The following is a 27037-nucleotide window of genomic DNA, read 5'->3' on the forward strand; positions in this document are numbered from 1 at the left end:
TCAATGCTCTGTCTACTGTGCCACCTAGCTGCCCCATTTTATAGGAAATGAAGGATTTAAAAAATTTTCCATATTGTTCATTTTTGTAAGTGAATAATCTTATAAAACTGAGGCCCCCAAAGTTATACCCAAATAAAGAAGTTAAAAATCATATGTTTTCATTTGCATTCATTCCTACTCCATTAGTTCTTTCTCTGGAGGTGGATAGCATTTTGTCATATATCACTCAGAATTGTCCTGGATTATGATATTGCTGATAGTAGCTAAATCTGTCACATTTGATCATTCCACAATATTACTGTTACTATGTACAATGTTTTTTCCTGGTTCTGCTTAACACTGCCATCTGATGCATTTTGAAAAAAATAACCTTTGGTTTTATTCAATAACTATACTAAAAGTGAAGAAAACATCTTTTGGTAACTGAGAATGCAATCAAAGCAATTGTCAATTTGGGCAAAACTTATTTGATCGATTGTATCTCAAAGTTTTGCACTAATCCTCTTTGAAACATCAGGAAATCAGTTTTGCTAGAAAAAAAATTTTTTTTTAATTAAGAGCTAATGTGAACCACTTTTCTTGCCTGGCAGCCCACTTGTTGAAGGCCCAAAAGGTAGGTGCTTTGAGAAAACGATGATAACATTCCTTGGCTGATGGCTAATATATATATATACTCAAATACTTTAAGTTCTGGATTGAAGGACAAATAGAGCTTCAAGTATTTATTCTCCTAACCAGAACTACATTTGTCCACACTAACTTTCTAACAGAACCTGCTGCTTGTAGAAAAGGTCTCTCATCGTTTCACTTTTGGGGGAATCTGTGTGGGAAATTGCTGAAATTGTGATATTGTCCTATCTTCCCCCTGCCCTCAATTTACTTGACAGAAAAGGAGGAAAAGTCAAGCTAAGGAACTGTCTGATTTCTCATCTTTGGCCGAGGCTCTCAGACTGCTTCCTGATTCCATTTACCTCCTCTCTCCGTACTCCCGTAAGAACCAAATCCAGTTCTTTCTAGGTGTTCTTGCCAAAGACAGCAAACAAATGCATTGGCCGAGGGCACAGAGACTTTTACCAAACCCCAACCAAGGGGAAGCCCCTTATGATTTGCGCCTCAGCCCTCTCCCAGCTGTCGGCTTACAGGAGTGGGTGGAGGCAGGGCTGGAAGTCGATGACGCATGGGCAAGCTCTGGCTAATGGGAATCATGCCCTCCTCGGGCTCTATAAAGAGGTGGACACAGCAAAGGCACACTTGTCGGACATACATGGGTGCGTACACAGAGCTGCGCACACAAACACACACACACACACACACACACACACACACACACACACAGGCTCGCATTCACTCCAGGGCAAACATTCGAACCCCGAGAACCTTAAGCTTGCGGAAAATTCTCTAGGCAAGTTCCGCGACAGCACTTGCAGTTCATTGGCCATGGAAGGCGTCCCAATTTCTCCTAGAGCTGAACGACGGCCAATACGGGCTCCAGCCCCTCTTCTTCCCTCTAGGCAGATGGAGAAAGCAGGTACTGCTCGCACACCGGCGGAGAAGCGGCGAGGTGCCCAGTGCAATGGGCACGCTGCGAAGGAGCAACCCCGGCCAGAGCGGAGCGAGAGCGAGGAAAAGCCCAGGGGCCAGGAGGAAAAGAGCGCCCAGCCGGTGGACTATTGGAAGACCGAGAGGACTCGCAGCGTGGAGGATAACGAGCTGAATCTGCCCAGCCTGGCGGGCGCTTACTCCACCATCCTGCGCTCCCTGGGTGAGGACCCTGAGAGGCAGGGGCTACTGAAGACACCCTGGAGGGCGGCAACAGCCATGCAGTTCTTCACTAAGGGCTACCAGGAGACCATTTCAGGTCAGTGAGATTCTGCCTGTATGACTTAGTCGTATCCAGGGAGAACTGAAGAGTAAACGTCTCCCAGTTGGGGCATCGAAAGTTTACTGAGTTACTCTTCTTTCTCTACGCAGACACCCTTACCTTGGCCGAGCCAAAAGCTTGTCCAGTGAGTCATGTTCTTCCAGGTTCTCGATTGTCTGCGGTGCTGTTTATGTACTGAAGACTTCGGGAAACTCCTGGGAGGGGCTAACTAAAGTGAGTCCAGTGTTTTGACTGAGGGAGGAAGCTTAGAGTAATGCGAAAAGATCGAATTTAGAATCGGAAGGTTTTGAATCCCGGTTTTCCCAGAAACGTGACCTTGGTCAGACAGGTCATTTTCATTTCCCTGAGTTTCAATTTCGTTCTTTGAAAATTGAGGGCACTGAAATTAGATGATATCTGAGGTCCTTTCCAACACCAAAATTCTATTATCTTAAATCGTGTCCTTTTGTCCTTTACTCAGAGTACTTTCAGGAACCCTGTTGACCATGGGGAATGAACTTTGACGTGCATGGAGTCCTTACTTCATTTAGTTCCCCAATTGTACTCCGTAGCCTGTCGCCTTCCTTTACTTTCTTTAGAATCTGCCTCCAGTGCTAACGGCACTTGTTGAAAGGGCCATCCAACTCAGATTCTCTAACGGATCAGGAAACCATCCAAGGAACAGGTAAACTTTGCTGGAACCTAGTTGGCCCGTGTGCCTGAGTGTGTACATACTTGCAAGTACGCAGATTAGGCCAACTGAAACCCAGAAATTTTATCTTCCCTAATCCCTGTCTTTTACCTTAACACAAAAACGCGGTGTTTCCCCAGGTTAGCTAGGAATCTTGGGCTATGAATATACACAAATGAATGAATATACACAAATCAGAAGATCTTTTAAAACCACTGTAAATAATCAGATTACTCCTCTTGGAAGAGGGAGTAAGCTTATTATTTATTGTTAGAGGTTTCAAGAAGCAATATTGGAGACTTATAAATGTTTAAAAAGAGCTGCTTGCTACTTCTTACTGTCTTCTGTTTATATTATTGTAGAGCAATCATAAGTGACAGGAAAAAAAAGAGCATATACTTTATTTTGTGAGTAGAACAACAGATTTCAGGGCTACCGATTTTGCATAGGAGGCTCTTTTAAGTCTGAGAGTTGGTGTGTCTAACAAGTCTTATCTATTTGTCTTCTACTTCTCTCTCTAATGGGTTAAAAAATTAACTGTGCCAATACTCTGGGCACCTCCTCTGTCCCATTTGTTCTTTTTCTTAACTCTGAAGCAATATTGATGGAAGATATCCAAAAGGGACTTTAGGAAATTGCAACATTCTACCGACTTACTGACATTCTACTTCCCCATACCCAAAAGGAAATGGTAGAAAAAGATCTTAAATTTTGGTGGGAACCAAAAAAGGAAATACTATTTCCTAAATAAATTTGCTAACTTTGGTTCCATTTCAAGCATAACTTTTCTGTCCTACCTCTTGCCTTCTTCCTCCATTCCTTCTGCAAGGAAAATTGGGAGCTGCAAAATGTAGAAGAAAGAATAATTTGTGACAATTGTAGCTCAATATGGTCTCTATTCACTGAAAGTAGTTTAATTTTTAAATGGAAAAGACAGAGGTGCCACACATAGTGAATTGAGAGCTAGCTTCAGTCAAGAATACTTGGATTCCTGTCTTTGACACATGCTTGGTAAATCATTTAGCTTGTAGTGTTGTTAGGTGATCTTCTAAAACTATAAATTGCCTAACAGTCACTGATTTTTATTGGCAGAGAGAATTTCCTTACCTGCAAATTCTTTACACTCATTAAATTGTGTGTGTGTGTGTGTGTGTGTGTGTGTGTGTGTGTGTGTGTGTGTAATTGATCCATTCAGTTTCAGTTTTTCAGTGGGAGAATAAAAGATCTGACATGGTGGAGGAGAAATTTGATATTAATCAAGGGAAGAATAATGGAAGTGTCATAGAGGAAGAGAGGGAAGGGGTTGAATTTAACACTGGAGCTAAAAAAACAACAAACAAACAAATTCGAGATCCTTCCTGAAGAAAAGGGAACTGGATGATACTTCCTCTAAGGAAGGAAGTATCTTGCTTGTTCTTCTAAGAAATAATATGGTAGAGCTCCTAAAGCTATGAGGTGAAATCTTATCCAATAAGGATTAGAAACAACAGCAAAGAGTAGAAGTGGTTGGTGATTCCCTGCTCAGGGGTTTAAAGGTAGCTGTCAGTTGATAAATATGAAAAATGATAAAGGCTGGTATAAATATATAAATTAGTATTTTAATTAAAGCCATGCTGATAGATAAAATCATTAGACCACACGCTTGTAAACATTCAAAACTGCCGCCTCCATTTTGTTTCCTGTCTCTACCTCCCAAATCTGCTGGCCAAGCCCCTACTAGCAAAGAGCAAGCCTACTGGCAAAAGAGACCACTTCCTCCTAACCCAGGAGATTTAAACCCTCTCTGCATCGATGTAGACCTCCCCATGCCCCAAAGACCCGGAAATGGAAACCTGTTGGACCACGGGAAATGTAGTTTGATACATTTCCCAAATTTCACTTTTACACAGTTGACCTGTTAACAACAATGGAATGATCTTTTGGATTTATGAGGGATTTATCCTAAACAGAAGAGAGAACTTTTCATAACATCATAAAGGTTGATTTCTACTCACTTCTGTTAATTCATGGAGGTTCAAATAGTATTGCCAAAAGAATACTTAAAAGCACTAGAAAAGATTTGTGAAATCTCCAGTAATAAACAAGATATGAGGGCATTTGGTTTTTTCCCTTACTATTATTTGTTTGATGCAAGGGATACAAAAGTGAAAAAACATGATTTCGGATATAAACATCTGTCCTAGAAAGTGATGTCTGAGAATAGGATTTTGATTTCTGGAATATAGCTTAAAATTCAGGGACGTACACACTCTTCAGTAGGAGGGAGCACATCTAAAAGCTATTTAAATTGCATTGACTAGATAGAGCCAGCTAGCTGGATAGAGAGCCAGGCCTTGAGTTGGGAGGATCTGGGTTAAAATCTGGCCTCTGGTACTTCCTAGCTGTGACCCTGTGAGAGTCACTTAACCTCAATTGCCTAGTCCTTACCTATAGATCTTCTGCTTTTCCAACTGATTAAAAAAATGAATTGATTGGTAAATTAAAACAATTTTGAGATTCTACTTCATACCTATCAAATTGGCAAAGGTGACAAAAATGTAAAATGACAAATATGGGAGGGGACCTGTGGGGAAAGGGCACATTATAGTACTGTTGGTGAGATTATAAATTGGTCTAGTCATTCTTTTAGGAAATTTGGAACAACAACAAATTTATTAAACTGTGCATAGTCTTTGACCTAAAATGGCAAAAGAAACTAGAAACTAAGGAGGTACTCATAACCAGGGAAATGGCAAGTAAATTATGGCATATGAATGTAATAGATTTAAAGAATATCATTGCACCATAGGAAATAATGAAAGATTTCAGAGTAATCCAAGAAGCCGTAAGCAAAGAACTGACAGAATGAATGAACACAAACAGAAGAAAATTTCTACAACAACAACATTGTAAAGACTAATGAAATGACCAATTATGATTTCAGAGGTCTAATTATGTGTCATGCTACCTGCCTTCTGACAGAGATTTGATGGATTCAGGATGCAGCCTGAGACATATTTTTGGGCATTGTCTGTATGTCACAAGGGTTTTCTTTTTCTTTTCTTTTAAAATAGAAGCAGGGAGATGGGAAGGAGAAAAAAAGTTTTTATTAATTAAAAAAAATAAATTAAAAAGAGATATATTTTTGGGTGTTTTGTAAATCTAACCAAAAGGGTTCGTTAATTTAGAGCTAAAAGGGATCTCAGAAGTCATTTAAGTCTATCCAGTCTATCTTTTACAGATGAGAAAACTGGGGTTAACTAAATTAAGTGACTTACCCAGCTTTACTCAAATATTAAGTGTCGGAAAAGGAATTGAACAAGTCTTTTGCCTCTAGAATTCTTCCCACCTTGTCAACAGGATGGGAAACAGAAATTGGCCCATGTATATGCTCCAGGTTCACTGAATAAGGAAGAACTGCAGCTGAATGTAAACTCCTTAAAAGTAGCTATTGTTTCATTCTTCCCATGATATGAATTATGGCTTTATAATCAATGTACCTTTTTCAAAAGAAGGGTAAATAGAAGGTGTGTATGAGTATTGTGGGATAGCACTGTACACTTACATGAGGAAATCGGAAACAGAAGGAAGCATGGTTGAAAACATTTGCAATGAAGATCAGTGGAAGGAGAAACAGGAGTAATTCTATCATTGGAGTATATTATAGATCTTCTGAACAGAAAAAGGAAATAGATCCAGTCAATTGTCAACTTACTAGGTCTCCAGAGGCACCAGAATTCTGTGATTGGCCCTATGCTATTTACTTTTTTTTTAAAGTTAGAACTTAAACGCCAATTAGAATGAAAATTTTCATATGCATAGTAGAACAGAAAAAGAGGCTTGTACATAAAAGTAAACATCTCTAGTACATGCAACTTGCTTTTATTTTAAAGTAAATAATAAGGGGGCAGCTGGGTAGCTCAGTGGATTGAGAGCTAAGCCTAGAGATGGGAGGTCCTAGGTTCAAATCCGGCCTCAGACACTTCCCAGCTGTGTGACCCTGGGCAAGTCACTTGACCCCCATTGCCCACCCTTACCACTCTTCCACCAAGGAACCAATACACAGAAGTTAAGGGTTTAAAAAAACAAAAAACAAACGAACAAACAAAAAGTAAATAATAAGTTCGACCTATGGTTTTTCAAAGCCACCCTACTTGTGCGTGCTTCTTTTTGGTCTTGCTTCTATATTTCTGTTTTCTGGTAAAAAGAAAAAGATGCTTCATTGATCCAATATCCTTTCTTACATACTCTTATCTCCCCTTACTTACTCTTCCACTGTTTTAACAAATATGCATTGTCAAATGAAATAGAATGTCTTGTTCTTCACCTTTAGTCCAACACTTCTCTGTTGAGAGATGGATTGGTCATTTCATCATTTTTCCTCCAGAATCATACTCATTGAAATAATTAGAGTTCTTCTACCTTTCAAAGTTATTTGCCCCAGACTCATGACAAGAAAGAGTATCCACCACCATAGAAGGAAAAGAAGGAGTCTGAATACAGATGGAAACCTACCATTCTTTATTTTTCCATTAATTTTTCTCTAGTGCAAAAAATTTGTCTTATTTCACATGATGAACATAGAAATATGTGTTGTATTGATACCAATATGTACAATCTATATTATATTACTGGCCATCTTAGGGAAGAGGGACAGTTGGTGGGAGGGAGAGAACATAGATTGCAAAACTTCAGAAAATTGTGTTGACATGTAATCTAGAAAAAGTAAAAATTAAAAAAATTTTAAAAAGAGTCATTTCTTTCTATAATATTATTATATAAATTATTCCCATGTTTCTGCTCAATTCAATCACTTTGGTCTTCCTAGTTTTCTCCAAAATGATCCATTTCATCATTTCTTATGGTGCAATAATGTTACTTTATATTAACATATAAAAAATTGTCCATTTCTCAAGAGATATGTACCTCCTTAGTTTCTAGTTCTTTGCTACTACAAAGAAAGCACATCTAAATAATCTTAAATATATGTGTCTTTTTCATATTTTTTTTATCTCTGTGGGGGTAAAGGTATAGCTAGGTCATATTTAGTAACACAATTCAGTGATTTTGGGGGTATAATTCAAGGTTGTTTTCCAGAGTAGCAGGAGCCATACACAATTATATAATAAACAACTGTATGTTAGTATGCCTGTTTTCCTGTAGCTTGTCCAAAAAATTATCATTTTTACTAATTTAATGTGTAGAGGTGAAACCTAGATGTTTTCATTTGCATTCCTCTTAATTATTAGTGATTTGGAGTATTTTTCATATATTTGTTAATATCTTAGAGCTCTTCTTTGGAAAACTACTAGTTCTATTGGGAGCAGTTATTTTTTTAATAAATTTGAATCAGTTTCTTACATATCTTAAAATCAATGCCTTTATCAGAGAAACTTACTGTACAAATTTTTTCCAATTATATGTTTTTAACTAAATTTGTTGTGCAAAAACTTTTAAGTCCTATAAAATCAAAATTGTCTTTTATTCACTGGTCTAAAAAGAAATTCCTTCCTTCCTTTAATTTGTTTATGATGGGACTTTTTATGGCACATCCATTTGAAGGTTATCTGGATATCCAGTTTGGAATATTGGTCTATATCTAATTTCTTCAATATTGCTTTTCCATTTTTCCAACATTTTGTCAAAAAGAAGTTTTAAAAACTCTATTGAGGGTGGGGGCAGCAAGATGACTCAGTAGATAGAGAGCCAGGCCTGGAGTTGAGAGGGCCTGGGTTCAAATGTGGCTTCAGGCACTTCCTAGCTGTGTGACCCAGGACACAATATTAAGTATAAGAGTTCACCTTAGTCAGATTTTGTTGTTTACTCATTTCAATTGTGCCTGATTCTTTGTGACCCCATTTAGGGTTTTCTTGCTAATTATCTCTTCCTATCCTTGTGCCTCTGATATCACTGGCTGTGTGAGCCTTTAACCTTTGAGTGCTCTAGTTGACTCTCTGTCAGGTGTCAGCAAGCTATGGCCAAATGCAGCCCAAAGTCTGTTTTTGTACACTTGTCAACTCTTGCGCTATACAAAAAGGAGTGAGGGCAGATTTATTACATGGATCATAATTTGACAATCACTGTTCTGAGACTAGAAGGTACCTGTATTAGGAGAGAGAATTTCCTCATCTGAATGTTCTCTATATCAATGAAATTGCAGAAGCAGTACTTATGCCTATGCCTATTGTCTATTTTTCTAGAAAAGATGAAGAGATATGAACTAGACCATGATACAAGTAGATGGATTTAGAACTGAACTGAAGGAAAAGATTAGGGCAGGTTGATTAGACTTTGGGGGACTTGACTAATGGTAACCAAACTCCCAGGAGACTGATGTAACTCAGAATGCCAATTTGGTAATTTATCAGGTTAGCATTTAACACAATGCCATTTACTTATCTGAACATTTAATATTTGTTTAATCTTATTTTTTTTAATCTAGAGTCAAATCAAAGCATCTCCTCAGGGGTGGTTAATTAGTTTTCTAAGTATAAGAGTTCACTTTAGTCAGATTGTGTTGTTTAGTTATTTCAATTGTGTCCCTATTTCCTATTTGGGGTTTTCTTGGCAAAGATCCTAGAGTGGTTTGCCATTTCCTTCTTAGCTCATTTGACAAATGAGGAACTGAGGCAAACAGGATGAAGTGACTTACCCAGGGTCACAGCTAGTAAGTGACTGAGGCCAGATTTGAATTCAGGAAGAGAAATCTTCCTGGTTTTACGATTGGCTCACTATTTCCTAGCTACTCTGACTTAGGATGTATCAGGAAAAAAAAAAGGAAAGGAATGATTTTAAGGTATGTGTCAGATTATGTCAGAATTTAGAAGAATCATCTCATAGGATTACAAATCTTATGCTGGAAGGGACCTTTTTTTATCTAATCTTTCTTTTTTTCTGAGAAGTAATTGATATTTTTCTGGTAAGGAATTTCTAATAAGAAAATGATAAAGAATATCTTATCTCAAGTCAGAGAGGAAAGTAAGTATAAAGCAGTCCTTGGATTTGAAGTTAGGTCCTAAAATTCTAGATCTTGCATTCTTTCCACAGCACTATGGTAGATTTTTAACCTTAAATGGAGCAAAAGACTTAATGGACCACATATCCATCTATTCTCATTTTACCACTGGCAGGATAAACAAAACAAAATATCTCATCACAGTTAGCTGGTATATGGGTACAACTTTTGATATCAGTCTGGTGAATTTATTGTTGTTCAGTCATGCCTGACTTCTTATGACCTTAATTGGGGTTTTCTTGGCCAAGATATTGGAGTAGTTTGCCATTTTCTTCTCTCACTCATTTTATGGATGAAGAAATTGAGGCAAGCAAGTGGCTTGCCCAGAGTCACTTAACTAATAAGTGTCTGGAGCCAGATTTGAACTCAGAAAGATGAATCTTCTTGACTCCAGGCATGGTATTCTGTGTATTGCATCACCTAACCACAGATGATGTTCTGTTTTTATTATCCTGATCAATAGATGGATTAGATTACTGCTATTTATAGGCTACTTGTAATCTATGGACTAAACTGACTTTACCCTTAAATCTATACTTGGTAGACACCAGGTGTCTTCACGCTAAAGTATAGATCCTGATCAATTCCCTATTGTAGTCTACACCCAAACTATTACAAATATTTGCATTTTCCTCATATACTCGATTACTCTACCCCAAAACACAGAGATGACCTTTATTCCTATTTCACTGAAAACATTAAGGTCATTAGCTGTTAGTCTCAACTCTTTTCCCACACATTAAAGCTGAAATTGTATCTCTACTTTTTCCCCTCTGTCCTAGAAGAGATTCTTTTATTTTTTCCTAAAGCTAATTACTTCATCCATGTTAATTAATTTTATTTCCTCCTAAGTGTTTTAAATTTTTGCTTCTTTGTTCTCTAGTTTGATTTGCATATCTTATTACCTCTCTTTCCACTGCCCTTAGCATGACCATATCTAATGTAAAAAATATATTTTTAGAAGCCTCCTCTATCTTTTTGAGATATCTTCTCATAGCTTTTCTCTTTCATCCCTAAATTTGTTGAAAAGTCTCTACTGGATACTTCTACTTTATCACCTATGTGACCCTTCACCTCCTTGCAATCTAGAAACTGAGACTATTCTCTCAAAGATCATGACTTCCTAACTGCTGTACCCAATTACCTTTTTCTCAGTTCTCATTATTTTGAAATTCTCAGAAACATTTGATATTGCTGACCAATTCTTCACTTTTTACACTCTCTTCTCTTGATTTCTATATTAAACACTCCTGTTTCTGCTTTTAATTATAAAATCATAGGACTGAGAACAAGAAGGAACTTTACGTTTTATCTAAACCCTTCACTGTTCACATTGTTAAAACTGATGCTCAGAAGATGTTAAATGACCCATCCAAGATAACCTAGTGCCAAAATTCAAATCCAGTTGTAATTCTAAATCCAGTATTCTTTCCACTACATTTATTCACTCCACCATATGTTTTTTCTGCTCTCTCAGTAATGCCATAGCATTCTGTTTGGACTCCAGTGTCTCCAGGGCACTTTTTATATATTTATTTGGGAATTTATTTAATCTTTATAGATTCCTACTAGGTTTTATGTTCTTTTAGGAAATGGACTATGCCTTATTTATGTTTGTATTCCACATTGCCAGTCACACTGGTGCTTGTTGAAAAGCATGTGGTAGGTTTTTTATAAATGTCTCATTTAAATGGATCCTATCACTATTCTGACTGCTCTTTAATACTGGTACAACTCAAGCTTTTGTTTGGTCCTATTTCTGTAGGAAGCCTTTACTTGCCCTCAGCCCCTAATTAGTGCCTTTCTTGTGAGATTACCATCGATGGGGTCATGAAGAGTTAAATATGATTGAATAGCTGAGCAATAACAAAATACCTTTACTTAGAATTCCTTATACTCATACTTAATCATTCCATTTCTGAAAAAACTGCATCCTAAAACTTGTTCTTCTTTATGACTTACTTCTTTTTTTAATGATACCATCATCCAACTAGATACTCTTGTTTGAGATCTTAATTGTATCTTTTATTCTTATTTCTCCCTTGTCTTGTGCATACAGTCAATTGCCAATCCTGTCAATTCTACTTCCAAGATCTCTTGTAACCATTCCCTCTTTTGTATTTTCACTTCTGCTACCTTAATGTTGGTACTTAAAATAATTAGTTTGAGGTATTTCAATATTTTCCTAAATTTTCTCTCTATTTTCATAAAATCTTTTCTCCCATTTAACTGAAGCATTATATGCTAGGTCAGGGGTCTGCAACCTTTTCGGCCGTGAGAGCCACAAACGCCACATTTTTTAAAAATGTAATTTCGTGAGAGCTGTACAGTGCTCACAGTGCACGCTCCTGTAACAGTGCCTGAAAAAAAATTGACTTTATGGCTCCTGCAGAAAGAGCCATACGTTGCTGATCCCTGTGCTAGGTGAATCTTCATATCACTCCTCTGTTCAAATACTGTCAACTTTTTCCTATTGATCATGGAACCAAATTCATCAGCAAAATACTCAAAGGCTTTCATAATATGGCATCTCTTTCTATTGTCTTCATGCACTGTATCCTCTAGCTCAGTGGTTCCCAAACTTTTTTGGCCTACCACCCCCTTTCCAGAAAAAATATTACTTAGCCCCCTGGAAATTAATTTTTTAAAATTGTAATAGCAATTAATAGGAAAGATAAATGCACCTGTGGCCATCACTGCCTCCCTGCAGCATCCACCAGGGGGTGGTAGCGCCCACTTTGGGAATCACTGCTCTAGCCAAACTGAACTATTTGTTATTCTACATATGTGTCACAGGGATCCTGTTTCTCTGATTTGATTTTTACTATTCTCTGTGACTGGAATGCCTCCCCATAACCTTGGATTTCTGCATATTAAAAGTCCTCTCCACCTTTCAAAACTCACTGCTAATGCCTCCTGCCTCATGAAACCTCCCCACTTTTCTTCAGAGAAAATATTGTTCTCCGTGAACTTTATCAATTACCTTCAATAATACATAATACTTTGAACTTTTATGTATATAGCACACCCTATTTTATATTACAATTATTTGTATAAATGCTATATCTCTATATTAGAACTGCAACCTTCAAGTGGAGACTATATCATCATTGTATCTCCTCTGAGTGTTTTTGCACACAGTGCTTAATAGAGGTACATGTACTCAGTCCCATCTCTATGATGGGTCTCCCAACAGCTGCCTGACATTTAGTCTCTTCAGTTCTTTCTTAAGAGTTCCCAACCCCCAAGTTTTCTCCCTTAAAAGGGCAAGTTTTTCAACAGAAGGAATGACTAAGAGTAATGGACCTGGAAACAGGAATACTTGAATTCAAATCCCATCTTGAACACTTATTAAGTATATGAACCTGAACAAGTCACTTAATCTCTCTTAGACTCAAATTTCCCTTTTTATAAAATGGAGATGAGAATAGTACCTACCTCACAAGATTGTTTTAAGGATCAAATAAGATAACATACATGAAGAACTCTGCAAACCTTAAAACACTCTACAAATATTAGCTATTATTATTACTGTGATCAATTTCATGACATCATCAAAGGAAAAACAATAGCAATTTACTTAAAATAGCAAAATATTATGATATCAAGAAGATGTCATCAATAAGCAACTGTAATACCTTGTTTTATTCCCAAACTTATCAAAGATGTAGGGTGGAGAGTCCAGCCAAGGCTTGACTTGGTGGTCTTTCTCAAGCCCAGTGCTAAGATTGGTCTAAGGAAGCTAGAATCATTAGAATAAAACCACATTCATCATCACAGGAACACATATTCTGGGTGTATAAGTTACTATTGGATATGAGAATGTTGGTCTTATCACAGAAGTGATGTTTCACGTGAGTCTGGAATACTGCAGACTATATTGGATCACCTAAGGCAGGCAAGAGCCATGAAGGCTTCCATTTCCCTAAATCCAACCTTGATAGGAAGAAAGGAGAATCTTACGCTCTTAAAAACCCATCTCCCAGGAGGATGTAGCATGGCTACATGCATGCTAAGCATGCTAAGATTGGTCTAAGGAAGCTAGAATCATTAGAATAAAACCACATTCATCATCACAGGAACACATATTCTGGGTGTATAAGTTACTATTGGATATGAGAATGTTGGTCTTATCACAGAAGTGATGTTTCACGTGAGTCTGGAATACTGCAGACTATATTGGATCACCTAAGGCAGGCAAGAGTCATGAAGGCTTCCATTTCCCTAACCTTGATAGGAAGAAAGGAGAATCTTACGCTCTTAAAAACCCATCTCCCAGGAGGATGTAGCATGGCACCTTACCTTCCTTCCTCTCAGATTTTTTTGACCCTTTGGCCCTCACCAAACCTTCCTCCCTGATGCTCTATAAGCAAGTCTATCAATAAGTCCACTTTGAGTCTGTGCAATCAGTTGCTATACCACTCACATAAATAATTGATAAATTCAATTTGTTGCCAATGAAAGTTATCTAAACAACTCATTTTGCTCAATGGGTTCCTCAGAAAAATACTTTCAAATGAATAAAATAAGATATATAGGATTACAAAAAGAAACTAATATTTATGTTGAAATAAACTTAACTTTTCTCATTCAAATTTATATCCACAGACCTCTCAAAGGTATATAGATGCCAGGTTAAGAGTACTAAGGTAGTAGAGACTTATCAAATTATCTTCCTCTTTATGTTTTAAAAGGAAATCACAAAGAAAGCTAGGTACCACAGTGAAAAGAGCAGGAGGCCTGGATTTGGGAGGATCTGGGTCAAATCTGGTCTCAGACACTTTTTAGCTTTGTCACCCTGGGCAAGTCACTTAGCCTTATCGCCTAGCCATTGCTGCTCTTCTATCTTACGACTGATACTGAAAGAAAGTAAGAGTTAAAAAAGAGGAAATCACTAATGATAAATTTTTAAGATACCATTCAAGGCCCTTTTTGTGGGAGAGGGATAGAATAACTTCCTTAAATCATGTAACTAGATGTTACTCTGCCTTCATGGGATTTTGCATTAGTTAACAGTGAAATTTTATTATAAAGTATATAGTAGAGGTCTAGAGTAAATATGAGAGATTTGAAAAAGGGGAGGAAAGTGTTGCAGGAAGGGCTTCATGGAGGCTATGGTAGCTGAAATTCACTTTAAAAGCTGTATTTAGAAAGATTTGGACTGTTACTAACATTTTTCTTAAGCTCTTCTCTAGTCTTTGAAACCAATATCCAGACTTTGCTTTTTTTCTATTTTTATCATGACACTACTCTTTCATATATTATACATCATATTTTTTCATATATAACTTCTTCCCTTTTCCCAGATTCTCTATTTTTTATGTATTCCCTTCAGTTAGAATGTTTTATGCTCATTTCTACTTATGTCAATTCCACGATGAGGTCCTCTCTACCTGACCTTTGTCATTTACCTTTCAGTGAATTTTCAGCATAGGTCCAAGAACCTTCATGTTCAAGCCTGTGACAAGGGGCTAGTGGGAAGGATCACATTTATTCTAGGTCATTGTGGCTCATAAGGGACACTTTTGCTCAATATTTTGATCAGTGGTGTCAAACTTTGATAGAAATGGGGGCCACACAAAGATCCCTGGGGGCTACATTTTGACTTACATTTAAAATGCAATATTTTCTTTTAAAAATTTTCTTTTTATGTATTTTGTTAAATATTTCTCAATAACATTTTAATTTGGTTAGCTCAGCACTTGAGAGCATTGTGGGTCACATGGGATGATCTGGGTGTTTGACCCCTCTGTTTAGATCATGTGTTTTTTGAGTTTACTACAGTGAGTGTTTGAGAAATGTCTAGTTTAAAAAGAAAACCACCTAGCTGTACTTCAGTTTAGTAATGGGGAAGAGTGGAAGCTTCATGTAACTAGCAGTTAAATAGACAAACTTAAAAATTTGTGATTGGATCAAATTATTTTAAAGAATACTCTAGGGGCAGCTGGGTAGCTCAGTGGAGTGAGAGTCAGGCCTAGAGACAGGAGGTCCTAGGTTCAAACCCGGCCTCAGCCACTTCCCAGCTGTGTGACCCTGGGCAAGTCACTTGACCCCCATTGCCCACCCTTACCAATCTTCCACCTATGAGACAATACACCGAAGTACAAGGGTAAAAAAAAAAAAAAAAAAAAAAGAATACTCTATTTTGAATTAAGGGCAATCTCACATTAATTTTAACAAATTGCCTCTACAGTGCACTCAAAATATCAGTTATGTGTAAGATACTCATATTTTTTTTAATTTTATTTAAAAAATTTTTTCCATGTTTACATGATTCATTTTCCTTTCCCCTCCTCCCTCCCAGAGCCAACACTGGGTTGTACAAATGTTATCACTTGATACCTATTTCTATATTATTCATTTTTGCTATAGAGTGATTTTTTAAAGCCTAAACCTCAAATCAAATGCCCATATATATACATGTAATAAGTGATGTCATATGTTTTGTTTTTGCATTTCTACTCCCATAGTTCTTTCAATGTGGATAGTATTTCCCTCCATAAGTCCTTCAGGTTTATTGCATTGCTACTAGGAGCAAAGTCCATTACACTGTATTGTTCCACAGTGTTTTACTTTCAGTTTACAGTGTTCTCCTGGTTCTGCTCATTTCACTCTGCATCAATTCATTGAGGTTCTCTCAGTTCATATAAAAATCCTCCAGATCATCAATCTTTAGAGCACAATAGTGTTCCATCACCATCAGAAACAGTAATTGGTTCAGCCATTCCCCAATTGAGAGACAACCCTTCATTTTCTAGTTTTTTGCCACCACAAAAAGTGTGGCTATGAATATTTTTGTACAAGTATTTTTCCTTATTATCTCTTTGGGGAAGTCACTCATATTTGTTCAGGAATCTTCCACACATCATGTATCTTGTAGAAGGAAAAGTCAAAGCATTTTCTAAAATCATAGGTATTTGTTGTCATGTAATATTTAAAATATAAGTTCATTTCCATCTAAGGTCATTTTACTTTTTAAGACTTTATAATTTTCTGGGGAGTTGAGTAAACATTTGATTAATTCTAGCCTTTCCCCTTTCCCCACCCCACCCATTCTTCTTTAAGGAGAATGAAATAAAGGTAGCAAAAAAAGCTATCAAGGATTAGTGAGTTTTTATTTTTAGATTTATCATTGGATTAGATTCATCAGTCCCTTGCAACTGATTTCATATGAATAAATATATTTTAGTGGGGAAGAGTGGAGAAATAGCTATTTCCTGCAGACTCAGTTTCAAGTCCTGCCTCTGAAACATAACTGGCAGTATGATTCTGGGGAAGCCATAAATCCTCAGCACTGCAGACTAATATTCCATAAGACAGTAAAGTGCAGATGCCATCTGCATTGATAGAAGGATTATCCTTACTGAGAGTTTCTTATGCTGATGTTATATTATCATGAGACTTGTAATTTCAACATATGTATAGCAGTAGAGCAGAAAGGGACCTTAGAGATAACTGATTCCAGTCTCCTCATTTTACAGATGAAAAAACTGAAGCTGAGAAGCAAAAAATGATTTTCTCCAAAGTTTTGTAGTTTCTAAGTGTCAGAGCTGGAAAGTCATCCTAGTTCTTTTGACTTAAAGACCTGGGTTCTTTCTATTACTTTTGCACAATTAAGGAGAAATACTCCTGAGGAAAGAAAGAAGATTCTGCATTTTGTCAGATTTTTTAAAGGACTGAAACAAGAAGTTATGATTTGCTTGAGGCTTTCTCCAAATCCATGATTAAATTATTAGACACAGTTCTCCAATATATACATTTTCAAGACAATAAGTCATGTCTTAACAATACTCTGAGTCAAGTGAAGTTAAAAGTATTGTGTCAGGCATTATACTAAATAAACAAACAAAAAAAAACCCTTGCCTTCAAGGAGCTTACAATCTAATGGAAATAATTGTGTCCAAACAATATAACTGCAGGATGAACTGGAGATGATCACAGAGTGCTATAAACCAGGAAAAGTTTCTTACAGAAGGCAGGATTTTAGGTGAGATTTGAAAGAATCCAGGGAAAATTAGAGGTGAAAGATGAGGGAAGAGAATTCTAGTCATGGGAAACAATGCAATAATAGAAGATAAAGTATTTTGTGTGAGGGTTAGGAAGGAGGCCAGGGCACCTGGATTGAGGAGGATGTGAAAAATGAAGAAGTCTGGAAAAGTAAGAAGGGACCAAGTTATGAAGGTTTTGTAAAGCCAAACAGAGGATTTTATCCTGAGTTTGGAAAATGATTTGTAATACATGGTTTGTGAGGTGGGTCTACTCATTACAAGGTGTTGTTTATTGATGCTTTACTAAATATTTTGCTACCTTCCCCTACTCTTCTATGTGGAATGGAAAAATCTTTTCTTCTAAGGTAGGGAAAAATTCCTCAACCAACGACTTAAATTTCTTTTATGCCAGGTATAGAAAAGATGTAATCTATCACTTGCTTTCTAAAATCCTTGTGTACATTTACTGAACAAAATTTAAGCTTCACAGAAATTCTGACTCATGCACCAGAGTAAAAATTTCAGCCCAGCCTCAGTATTGGAATATGTCAACACTCTCTTATTATAGTTAGGTTTCAAAGACCAGAATTTGATCAGATCCCCAGGGGAAAGGATGAAAGGTCTGAGAACTACATGGGTGTTTCACAGAAAGCTAAAGTCTTTTTATGAGAAACCTACTAGCCAATATCTGAAGATAGTCTGTGTTGCTGCATAGAGTCATGGTTAGAGAATATTCTAATTCCAATTGTTTCTAGCTTTTTATTAATTTTACATGCATTCTTTTTTTTTTATCCATTTGTCATTTCTTATCTTAAAGAAGTCTCAGGGCTTTGTCCTTTTTATTAGAGAACCTAAGGCAATAGAGAAATATGATTTGCTTGTTTGATGCTATTTTGCAGGTGAAGTATTGTAATAGTTTAAAGCTATAAATCCTGGATATTGGGATTATTCTTCAGTAGTGGTAGCTTCCTCTGTATGGAATACATTGGATATGAGATAGTAGGATACTGGTTATGAAATTTTCTAGTGTTGCTTTGGACCTTTTATTATAACAGGTGAATAATAAATCTTGATTGATCACTCTCAGGACCTTCATCAACCTTTCAACTTTTAAACATGATTGTAATACATGTGTTTGCATGTTTTAATTTTATAGTGAACTCTCATGTTATGTTACACACACATGTGTTTTTGTTTTTGTTCTGGCCCATGATTTAATTTGGATCTGGGATTCCTGTTGTGAAACTCATTATACTAACTTATAATATCAACTTGTAATTAGTAAAACAATAAATATGCCAATAGTGGCAGTCTCAGTTTCCCTTCTCTTTACAATTCTATATCCTAACATATTTATAATTGAAACCATAGATTTCAAGACCATTCAATAGTTTATACCCCTTCTCCTGTATTAGTTAAAATGAATGAAACTTACTGTCAGCATCAGATTTCTTGCTAATCTTTCAGCTAGTTAGGTTTAAAAAATAATATTTTGGGGAAGAAAAATAAGGCATTATTTATACCAAATCCCCAATAATTTGAAGTACTGAACTAGATAATTCCTCAAAGAATTTTTGACTTTTGGCAGAAGTATTTCATTACTTAAAGAAAAGTTTTCAAAAATTCAGTTAAAACCTAGATGTGTATGTGAAACCCTAAAGCCAGTCATTGTTGAAATTCTTACTCTTTATAATCATGGTTATTGGTTGGTCAGCTTATCTAGGCCTGAGTCTGGCAGAAAACTTTTTTTCCCCCTCCTTCCACCCTCAGAAGAAAAGTACTTGATACACCAATGTTCATAAATTTATCTATGACTCTGAGATAGGATCAGTGACATGGAGATTTTTTTACTAGGCTTTTTTTCTGTTATCTTTTTTTGAGGCAGCTTCTTTCTAGCTTCATCGTGCATGGAGGGGTTCTATGAAGAATTGTGACTTTCTGTTTTAGGTTAATCAAACTCCTTCCACTGGTATAAACTGACAACTCTTCAGGAGCTTAAAGGACATAGAGAGTGAGTTGCCTGTGGGTACTGAGAGGTTAAAGTGCCTCCTCAAAGGGCCCCACAGCTATTATGTATCAGAGGCAGAACTTTAACTCAGGTCTTCCTGATTCCTAAGGCCACCTCACCATCTATTGCATCATGCTTCCTAGCCAAAAATTTAAGAATGTAACCATATGCCAGGCACTGTGCTACATTCTAGGAATACAAATACAAGCAAGAAAAAAAAAGCTCCTGCCCTATAAGAGCTACATTCTAATGGAGAAAACAAAAAAGGAAAGTTGAAAAGTGGTTAAGGGAGGAAGGGAAAGAAGGTACCCAGCTTAGTAGCATAATAGATAAGTCTGGGGTTCATTCTTATAGGAAATGAAGAGACAGCTGACTTGGACACCATCCTCAAATGAAGGTTCTGGGAGAAGCCATCTAGAGGGAGATGACATAGGGACAGAGGAGAGTATTTCCCATATCTGAATTCTAGGGCTAGAGTGAGGTTTCAGGTTGAAAAGCTGGAGAATGTTAGAGGAAGTCTGGAGTGCAGCCTGTTGAGAAAAAAAATTATGATTAAATATTAGTGGAGGGGATACCCACATAGGTGAAACTACAGGTCTTTGAAATATTCAATACGAAAATATTTAACACCTAAAGGCCTTTTCCAGCTAATAGAATTGGCTGAAGTGCTTACAAAACTATTATCTTCCATGGTTGAGAATGGAGGACATTGGATAGGTGCCTGATTGGAAAAGAGCCAGTCATCCTGGGTTCAAATCTGGCCTCAGACACTTCCTAGCTGCGTGGCCCTGGGTAATTCACTTAATCCTTGTTGCCTAGCCCTTACCGCTTCTGCCTTAGAACCAACACACAGTATTGAGAAAGGTAAAGGTTAAAAAAAAAGAAAAGAGCCAATCAACATTAATGACCATAAATCTACACTTAAAATAAAGATCCATCTTTTTCTAACACCAATATTATTCTGTTTCAAATAATGCAATAAAATAATTAACATAGGATGAATAATGCAGGTCACTCAAAGAACAATGGAGAAATATATGGTCATGAAACAGGAACTGTGTGCAAGAAGCAGTGCCATTAAAGAGGCAAATACTTGAAAAAGCAAGTGCCATGATCTTACAATGAAAATGAGAGATGACACTCTTATTATATTGATATCCATGAAATGCCAAGAGACATAAAGATCCACCCCCAAGATTGAATGGACTCTCCTATAGAGAGTGCATAGGAAAACATGGACAAAAGTTGCATGGAAGGGGAAGCTCTGGATTATTTGTGATCTAAATCATTGGAATGATCAAAATGTATAGTAATACATGGTGGGTTGGATATGGGATTCAGGCTAATCTATATTATTAATATGATCCCTCATTGAGAAATTTCTTCTGTGCCTCAGAATCCCATGACTTTTCAGAGCTTAAAAGTGAAAACTTCCTTTGGATATTTTTGATATTTAGAGTATCTAGGCTTTAGTACCATATTCTAATAGGCAGATTCATTGGAATCCATAGTATAATCTATCTTGAAAATTCCTAAAATTGAGACTTCAGGTTATGTAAAACAATTTAATTTCTTTCTATATTGCTATAGTATAAATAGGCTGTTATTTGAGTAGACACCATTAGTGGACTAAAATTCATTGATTGTCACTACCCAAATTAATATAGTCACTTATTAGCCCTGAATTTTACTCATTCTTGTTTTGAAGGGTATTAGTTTAGGTCCTAGAGATGATTGGTGCAGGGAAATTTCTAATTTAAATCTTAATAATTATGATCTAGGATATACAAAAATATTAGAAAAATTATTATCATCTAATAGCTTTTTATTATTCCAAATATTTTAACAAATGTTATTTAAAATACATTTAGAAAATAACTAGTTTGTGAAGATAAATTCCATTGGAGAGAGAAAATCTTATATAGGAGAATCCATAGTATTAATGAGGCTGAGGGTTGGGAAGCAACTCCCAACTACCATAGCTGTTATATCTGCTGGACACCTAAACCTTTTGGAGAGGCTGGGCTTCTGAAATCTTTTGATGTTGATTTTATACATGGTTATGCTCTAGAGGTGAATATTTAATGGAGACTCAGAACATAGACTGTATCTTGATAAAGAACATACTAATTTAATATAATTTGAACTCCCAAGCATATGGACCATTTAGGGCATTATTTATCTCAATGACACATAACTCTAACAATAATGAATACTACGTATTAAAATATAATTATTCTTTTTAAAAAAGATTTTATTTTCCCAATTACATGTAACATCAATTTTCCAGCATATGTTTTCTGAAATTATAAGGTCCAAATTGCCTCCTTGCTTCCTTTCCCTCCTCCTTCTTGGAGATGGTAAGCACTCTTACCTTAACCTTTCCCTTTATCTTTATAATTCTGTATGTCTCAGAGAATTATTTATGTCCTTATGCTTAACATTTAAGAGCTATATAAATTTGTTTTTGTCTTTATTTATCTTTAATTTTTCACTGAATATTTTCTTTAAAAAATTATCTTCCTGATAATGTATGGCATTCAACTGTATTAATTATCTCAGTCCTAGGCATGAAATCTGTAATCTTTAAACTCTACAATCAGTTTGCCTTTAATCTACTAATCTTAGCATTTTAGTATGATACATGATAATTTGGGATATTGCCTGTGTGTCTTCTTTTGAGGAAAAAACAAATCAAAAAGCAAACTGTGAACATGAGTGTAAGGACAAGGTTTTTGTCCTTTATCAGCAAAGTTTAAAATTATTCTATTTGAATATTACTATTTGGCAGAGATTTTAAGCCTTCAGTGTAAAATGTGGTATTAAACTTGCTTTTGGCATTCCAAATATGCTTTTGTTTAAAAAGAAAAAAGGGAGAAAACATTAAAAATTGTGTTTTGTTGTTTCTCTCTTATAATGGTTGTATGAGGGAGACAACTTATCACAGTGATGGCAAACCTATGGCACAGGTGCGAAAGAGGGCATGCAGAGCACTCTCTGTGGGTATGCAACCACCCTCCCCTACTCCAGAATTTGTTACTAGAAAGGCAGAAGGACTTGGACAGAGTTGTTCCCCTCCCCCTCTCCATGGAGCCTAACAACATTTTTTCACATCCCTGCCCCTCTGCCCAGCAGCCCAATGGGAGCTCACCGGGGGAAATGTAAACAGCTCACAGGCAGTAGAGTTGGAGGGGAGCAGAGCACTTAGGCTACTCCCCTCCCTCTCTTTACACTTGTTGAGGACATTCGTCACTTCGTCCATTCCTCTGTCCAGCAGCCCAATGGGAGTTCTTCCTCCCTCCCCTGTTTGGAGTGGGGTGGGGGGCAGGGAGTGCCTGACACTTGATGGGGGTGAGGGGCACAGCTCACTGGTCTCTGGAGGTGGGCAGGCATAGCACTTAGTCTGGGGGGTGTGGTGGGGGTGGGCCCTGGCACTCTGTCTCTAAAAGGTTTGCCATCACTGAACTGTCAGGTCTAGTTCTGCTAAGTACTCAACTCAATAATCATCTATTTTTATATTTACTTAATTATTTGTTGAAACTAAAGAATTATAGCTATATGAGACCTTAGAGATCATTGAGTCTAACTCTCTCATTTAGGGTGACTTGCCTATTTTGTTTTTCATCACTTTTCTCCCATATATATATATATATATATATATATATATATATATATATCCCTTTTTACTTCCTTTAGGTAGAGAGCCATCTCAGAGAAGAAAAACATAGGTCAGTAAAACTAACAAACATAAACTAAGCCTGAAAGAATATGCAAATTTTTATACCCATAATTCCTTGCTTCTGCAAGGGAGGGAGGAGAATTTTCTCTTTTCTTCTTCTGGTCCAAATTAAGTCATAATTATTCATAGTTCATATTTTTGTTGTTATTGTCATTCCTATTTGCATTTCAAACAGCATTAACTAAGCTCATGCAATGTGCTAGTAGTGATTGTGCTGGATACTAGGCCTACAAAATACCAAAATGAAACATTTCCTCCTCATCCTTTGGGGAGAAACATCTATAGGAAATGAAAAATGAAAAGTTATATAGGGGCAGCTGGGTAGCTCAGTGGATTGAGAGTCAGGCATAGAGACAGGAGGTCCTAGGTTCAGATCCGGCCTCAGACACTTCCCAGCTGTGTGACCCTGGGCAAGTCACTTGACCCCCATTGCCCATCCTTACCACTCTTCCACCTAGGAGCCAATACACAGAAGTTAAGGGTTTAAAAAGAAAAAGAAAAAGAAAAGTTATAGAAAACTCATATTCCTGGGGAATAGCACTAGAAACTAAAGGGCTCAGGATAGGTTTCTTGTGGAAGAGGTCCTTGAGTTGAAAGGAAGTTAGAGATTCAGATATCACAGCTAGATAGAGTGTTGGGACTAGAATTAAGAAGACTCTCTTCCTGAGTTCAAATGTGGCCTGAGACCCTGGGCAAGTCACTTAACCCTGTTTACTCTTGTCAAACTCTTTATCTGTAAAATGAGCTAGAGAAGGAAATGGCAAATTGTTCCAGTATCTTTTATTAAATAAATTAAAAAGAACAGGTCAGAGAAAGAAAAGGTCTCTTACCCACATGTGGCTAGCCCTCACCAAACCTCCACCAAGCTCCAGAGTCATTCCAAGAACACTGTCTCACTCTGAAAATCCTAGACAAAGAGTGCAACTTCCTTTCCAGAGCCAAATCTATACTTTCAGTGACATCACTTTTTTGAGTCCCTCTGATTTGATGGACTCTGACCTCAAATCTGGATCAGAGGTTGGCCTTTCAGATGCCAGGAGTAACAGGGGTCAAGAGACAAGTGCCTTTCAGGGTCCAGGGAGTCATGAGATCTCTGGTGTGCCCCAAAGTGCCCCATGCTTATTTAAAGTAGTTTGTTGATATATAAGCATCAACCTTTGTTTTTAACTCAATCAAAGGGCGGGCTTCAGAGTATGGGCTATTTTCAAACTCAGTATGAAACTTTTCTTTCAAAATCCAAGGCTGATCTTAAGGTACCAATAGAAAGAAAAAGGGTCCAGGCTAATGTCAAATTCTCATAATATATATAATATATGTGCATTGTATATATATGTACATATGTATATATAAACAATATACGTACACACACACACACATATATATATATCTGTTGTCCCAAATATTATCCATAAACTGAATTTTGACTCAACACAAAAAATTGAAGCATTAAAAAGAGATAAAGGTGAGGTAAGGCAGAGAGTGCAAACTGTACCTAAATATTAGGAAATTTCATAACCAGGGGCATGGTGCAATTGTTAATCAATTCAGAACTTTTCCTCTAAAATAAATTTCCTAAAGTCAAAAAGGAATGAATCAGTGAACATTATTCCTTGACCTCTTTTCCAAGTCAATCATTTATGTTTTTTCAGTTTTTTAATTTATTTCTTATTTATCCTCGATAGTGATAACTCACCTGTCACAGGAGTTATGTTCCAGAGACCCTCACAATAAGGGAAAATCCACAAAGTAATGGTGTTATATTTATTTTATTATTTATATATATTTTAAGGTTTTATAAACCCTTCCCACTTGCCTATAAACCTTTTCCACACTCTTATTCATCTTTCCCATACTTTTATAAACCCTTTATATGCTCTTAAACACTTAAACCTACGTAATTTGGTGCTTGGGTTCACTGCCAGAAGGCTTAGAAGGCACAGAATGTTTGGGTGGCATAGGACTTGAAATAAGTTCAAACTTTTATGAAAACTTCATAAAATGTCAATGTGACGTGGACCAGGAGAGACGCTGAACATATGGGCACAGTGTAGGAGAGCAAACAGACCAATGCTAGCAGTCACTGAGCCAATCAGATGCCAGAATACAGAACATAGTGCTGTGGTTGGTTGACTTTCATTACATCAGCCAACAGTGTGCCAAGTTGGCAAATTTGCATGAGCAATAGTAGCATGCTGCATTTCCATTGTGTACAATATGGTATTTATCCACAAAATTCATCCACAAAAAAACCTCTGCAATACAGAATTAGATATTTTTTTAACCCATGATACAATAAGTGAACCACGATATAGCGAAGTCACAATAAGTGAACCACAATATAGTGAGGGATGACTGTATATAACTTTTTCTATACATAGCATTTTTTTTAATCCCTACTTTCCATCTTATAATCAATACTGTGTATTGGTTAAAGACAGAGCTGGGCTTACAAATGGGAGGTCCTGGGCTCAAATCTGGCCTCGGACACTTCCTAGCTGTATGATCCTGTGTAAAAATGAAAATGAATATACAATAGCTTTAAATATTGTATTTTTACAAGATTTATCAATAATCACTAGAAGTAAAGGAATAAAAGATATTTTTACAACAAAATAAAAACATGTGCCCATGGCTAATCTCCCTGTTTAAAAGCCCCTCATTCATAGCTGCCCTCATAGGAAGAGGGCTAGACATGGAAATCCACTGAATTTATCTCCTGTCTACATCAGCATGTAACTACAGGATGTCAGTGGGCTCCTGGGTAATGTAGTTCAAAGGTACAAAATTTCCAATTACACATTCTCCCCTGAGATCTCTTGGAAGACTCTAACCAACTTTTAAATTGCAATAATTTGGGGATAAAAGAAAAAGAGAACAAAACCAATGATTGCTAGGCACATTGACAAAAATTAAATTGGGGGCAATCCCCTTAGGCATAAGAGTGTACTTGAATGTACTCAACCCCCCACAGTTCAAATCTCAAAGTTCATTCTGGATCTTCTTGATAACAGTGTAGGTTTCTACAGACATCTTCATGATGCCTTCTCCAAACAGTTCACTTTCTGGATTTGGGGAGGTAGCAAGTTTCTTATCTCAAAAGAATTTAAACTTTACATTATAGGATAATAATACATTCCCTCCTGAGGAGGATGGTGGCAAACACAGGGATCACTCAGTTATGTATGACTGAATTATGAGGTATATGAATCAACTGGCAAAAGAAAATAAAAAAACATCAAGAAAAAGTCCAAATAAAAGAGAAAAAATAATTTCTGGATGAACTATAGAATATCAGAGTCTAATGTGTAAAAATTCCAAGTAAAGAAAAAATAAAACTATAATAGGTCCTTGAATCAGGATCCAATTAAAGTGATTTATGTAATTATGCACTTACCCAATCAGTAGTCAGGACTACAGAAAGTTCGCCACATTATGAAAGACTAGGGACTAGAATGGGATCCAGGATGGAAGCCAAAGTGAGGTGCTTGGATAGAATGTGGCTCAGGGAAGTCTGGCCTCTAACATATGTCAAAACTGCCACAACCTTGAACCCCAAACAAGTTCAAATCCTTTTGTCTTGGCTCAAAATCTCATCAATCCTACTGGGATTAGATCTCTTTGACCTTGTGCTCAGTTGGCACTATGCAGGTTAATTCTGTGCTTCTTTGCACTGTGCAATAGTCGTTTTTGTATTCCCTTCTTTTGGATCCAGACACAAACATTAATCACAATCCCATAACATTTATCAATAAATGG

At 36.7% G+C, this 27037-nt stretch overlaps 1 protein-coding gene across 1 annotated transcript in view; it reads left to right on the forward strand.

Moving 5' to 3' along the window:
• Nucleotides 1-1170: 1170 nt before the first annotated feature.
• Nucleotides 1171-27037, forward strand: part of GCH1 (GTP cyclohydrolase 1) — a 73449-nt gene continuing 47582 nt past the window's right edge. Inside the window, exon 1 of the mRNA XM_044664787.1 lies at nt 1171-1858. Within this exon, the coding sequence (XP_044520722.1) occupies nt 1171-1858 (688 nt within the window). The remainder of the gene's footprint in view (nt 1859-27037) is intronic.

This window comes from Gracilinanus agilis, chromosome 2 (assembly GCF_016433145.1).
Source record: "Gracilinanus agilis isolate LMUSP501 chromosome 2, AgileGrace, whole genome shotgun sequence".
NCBI lineage: Eukaryota > Metazoa > Chordata > Mammalia > Didelphimorphia > Didelphidae > Gracilinanus > Gracilinanus agilis.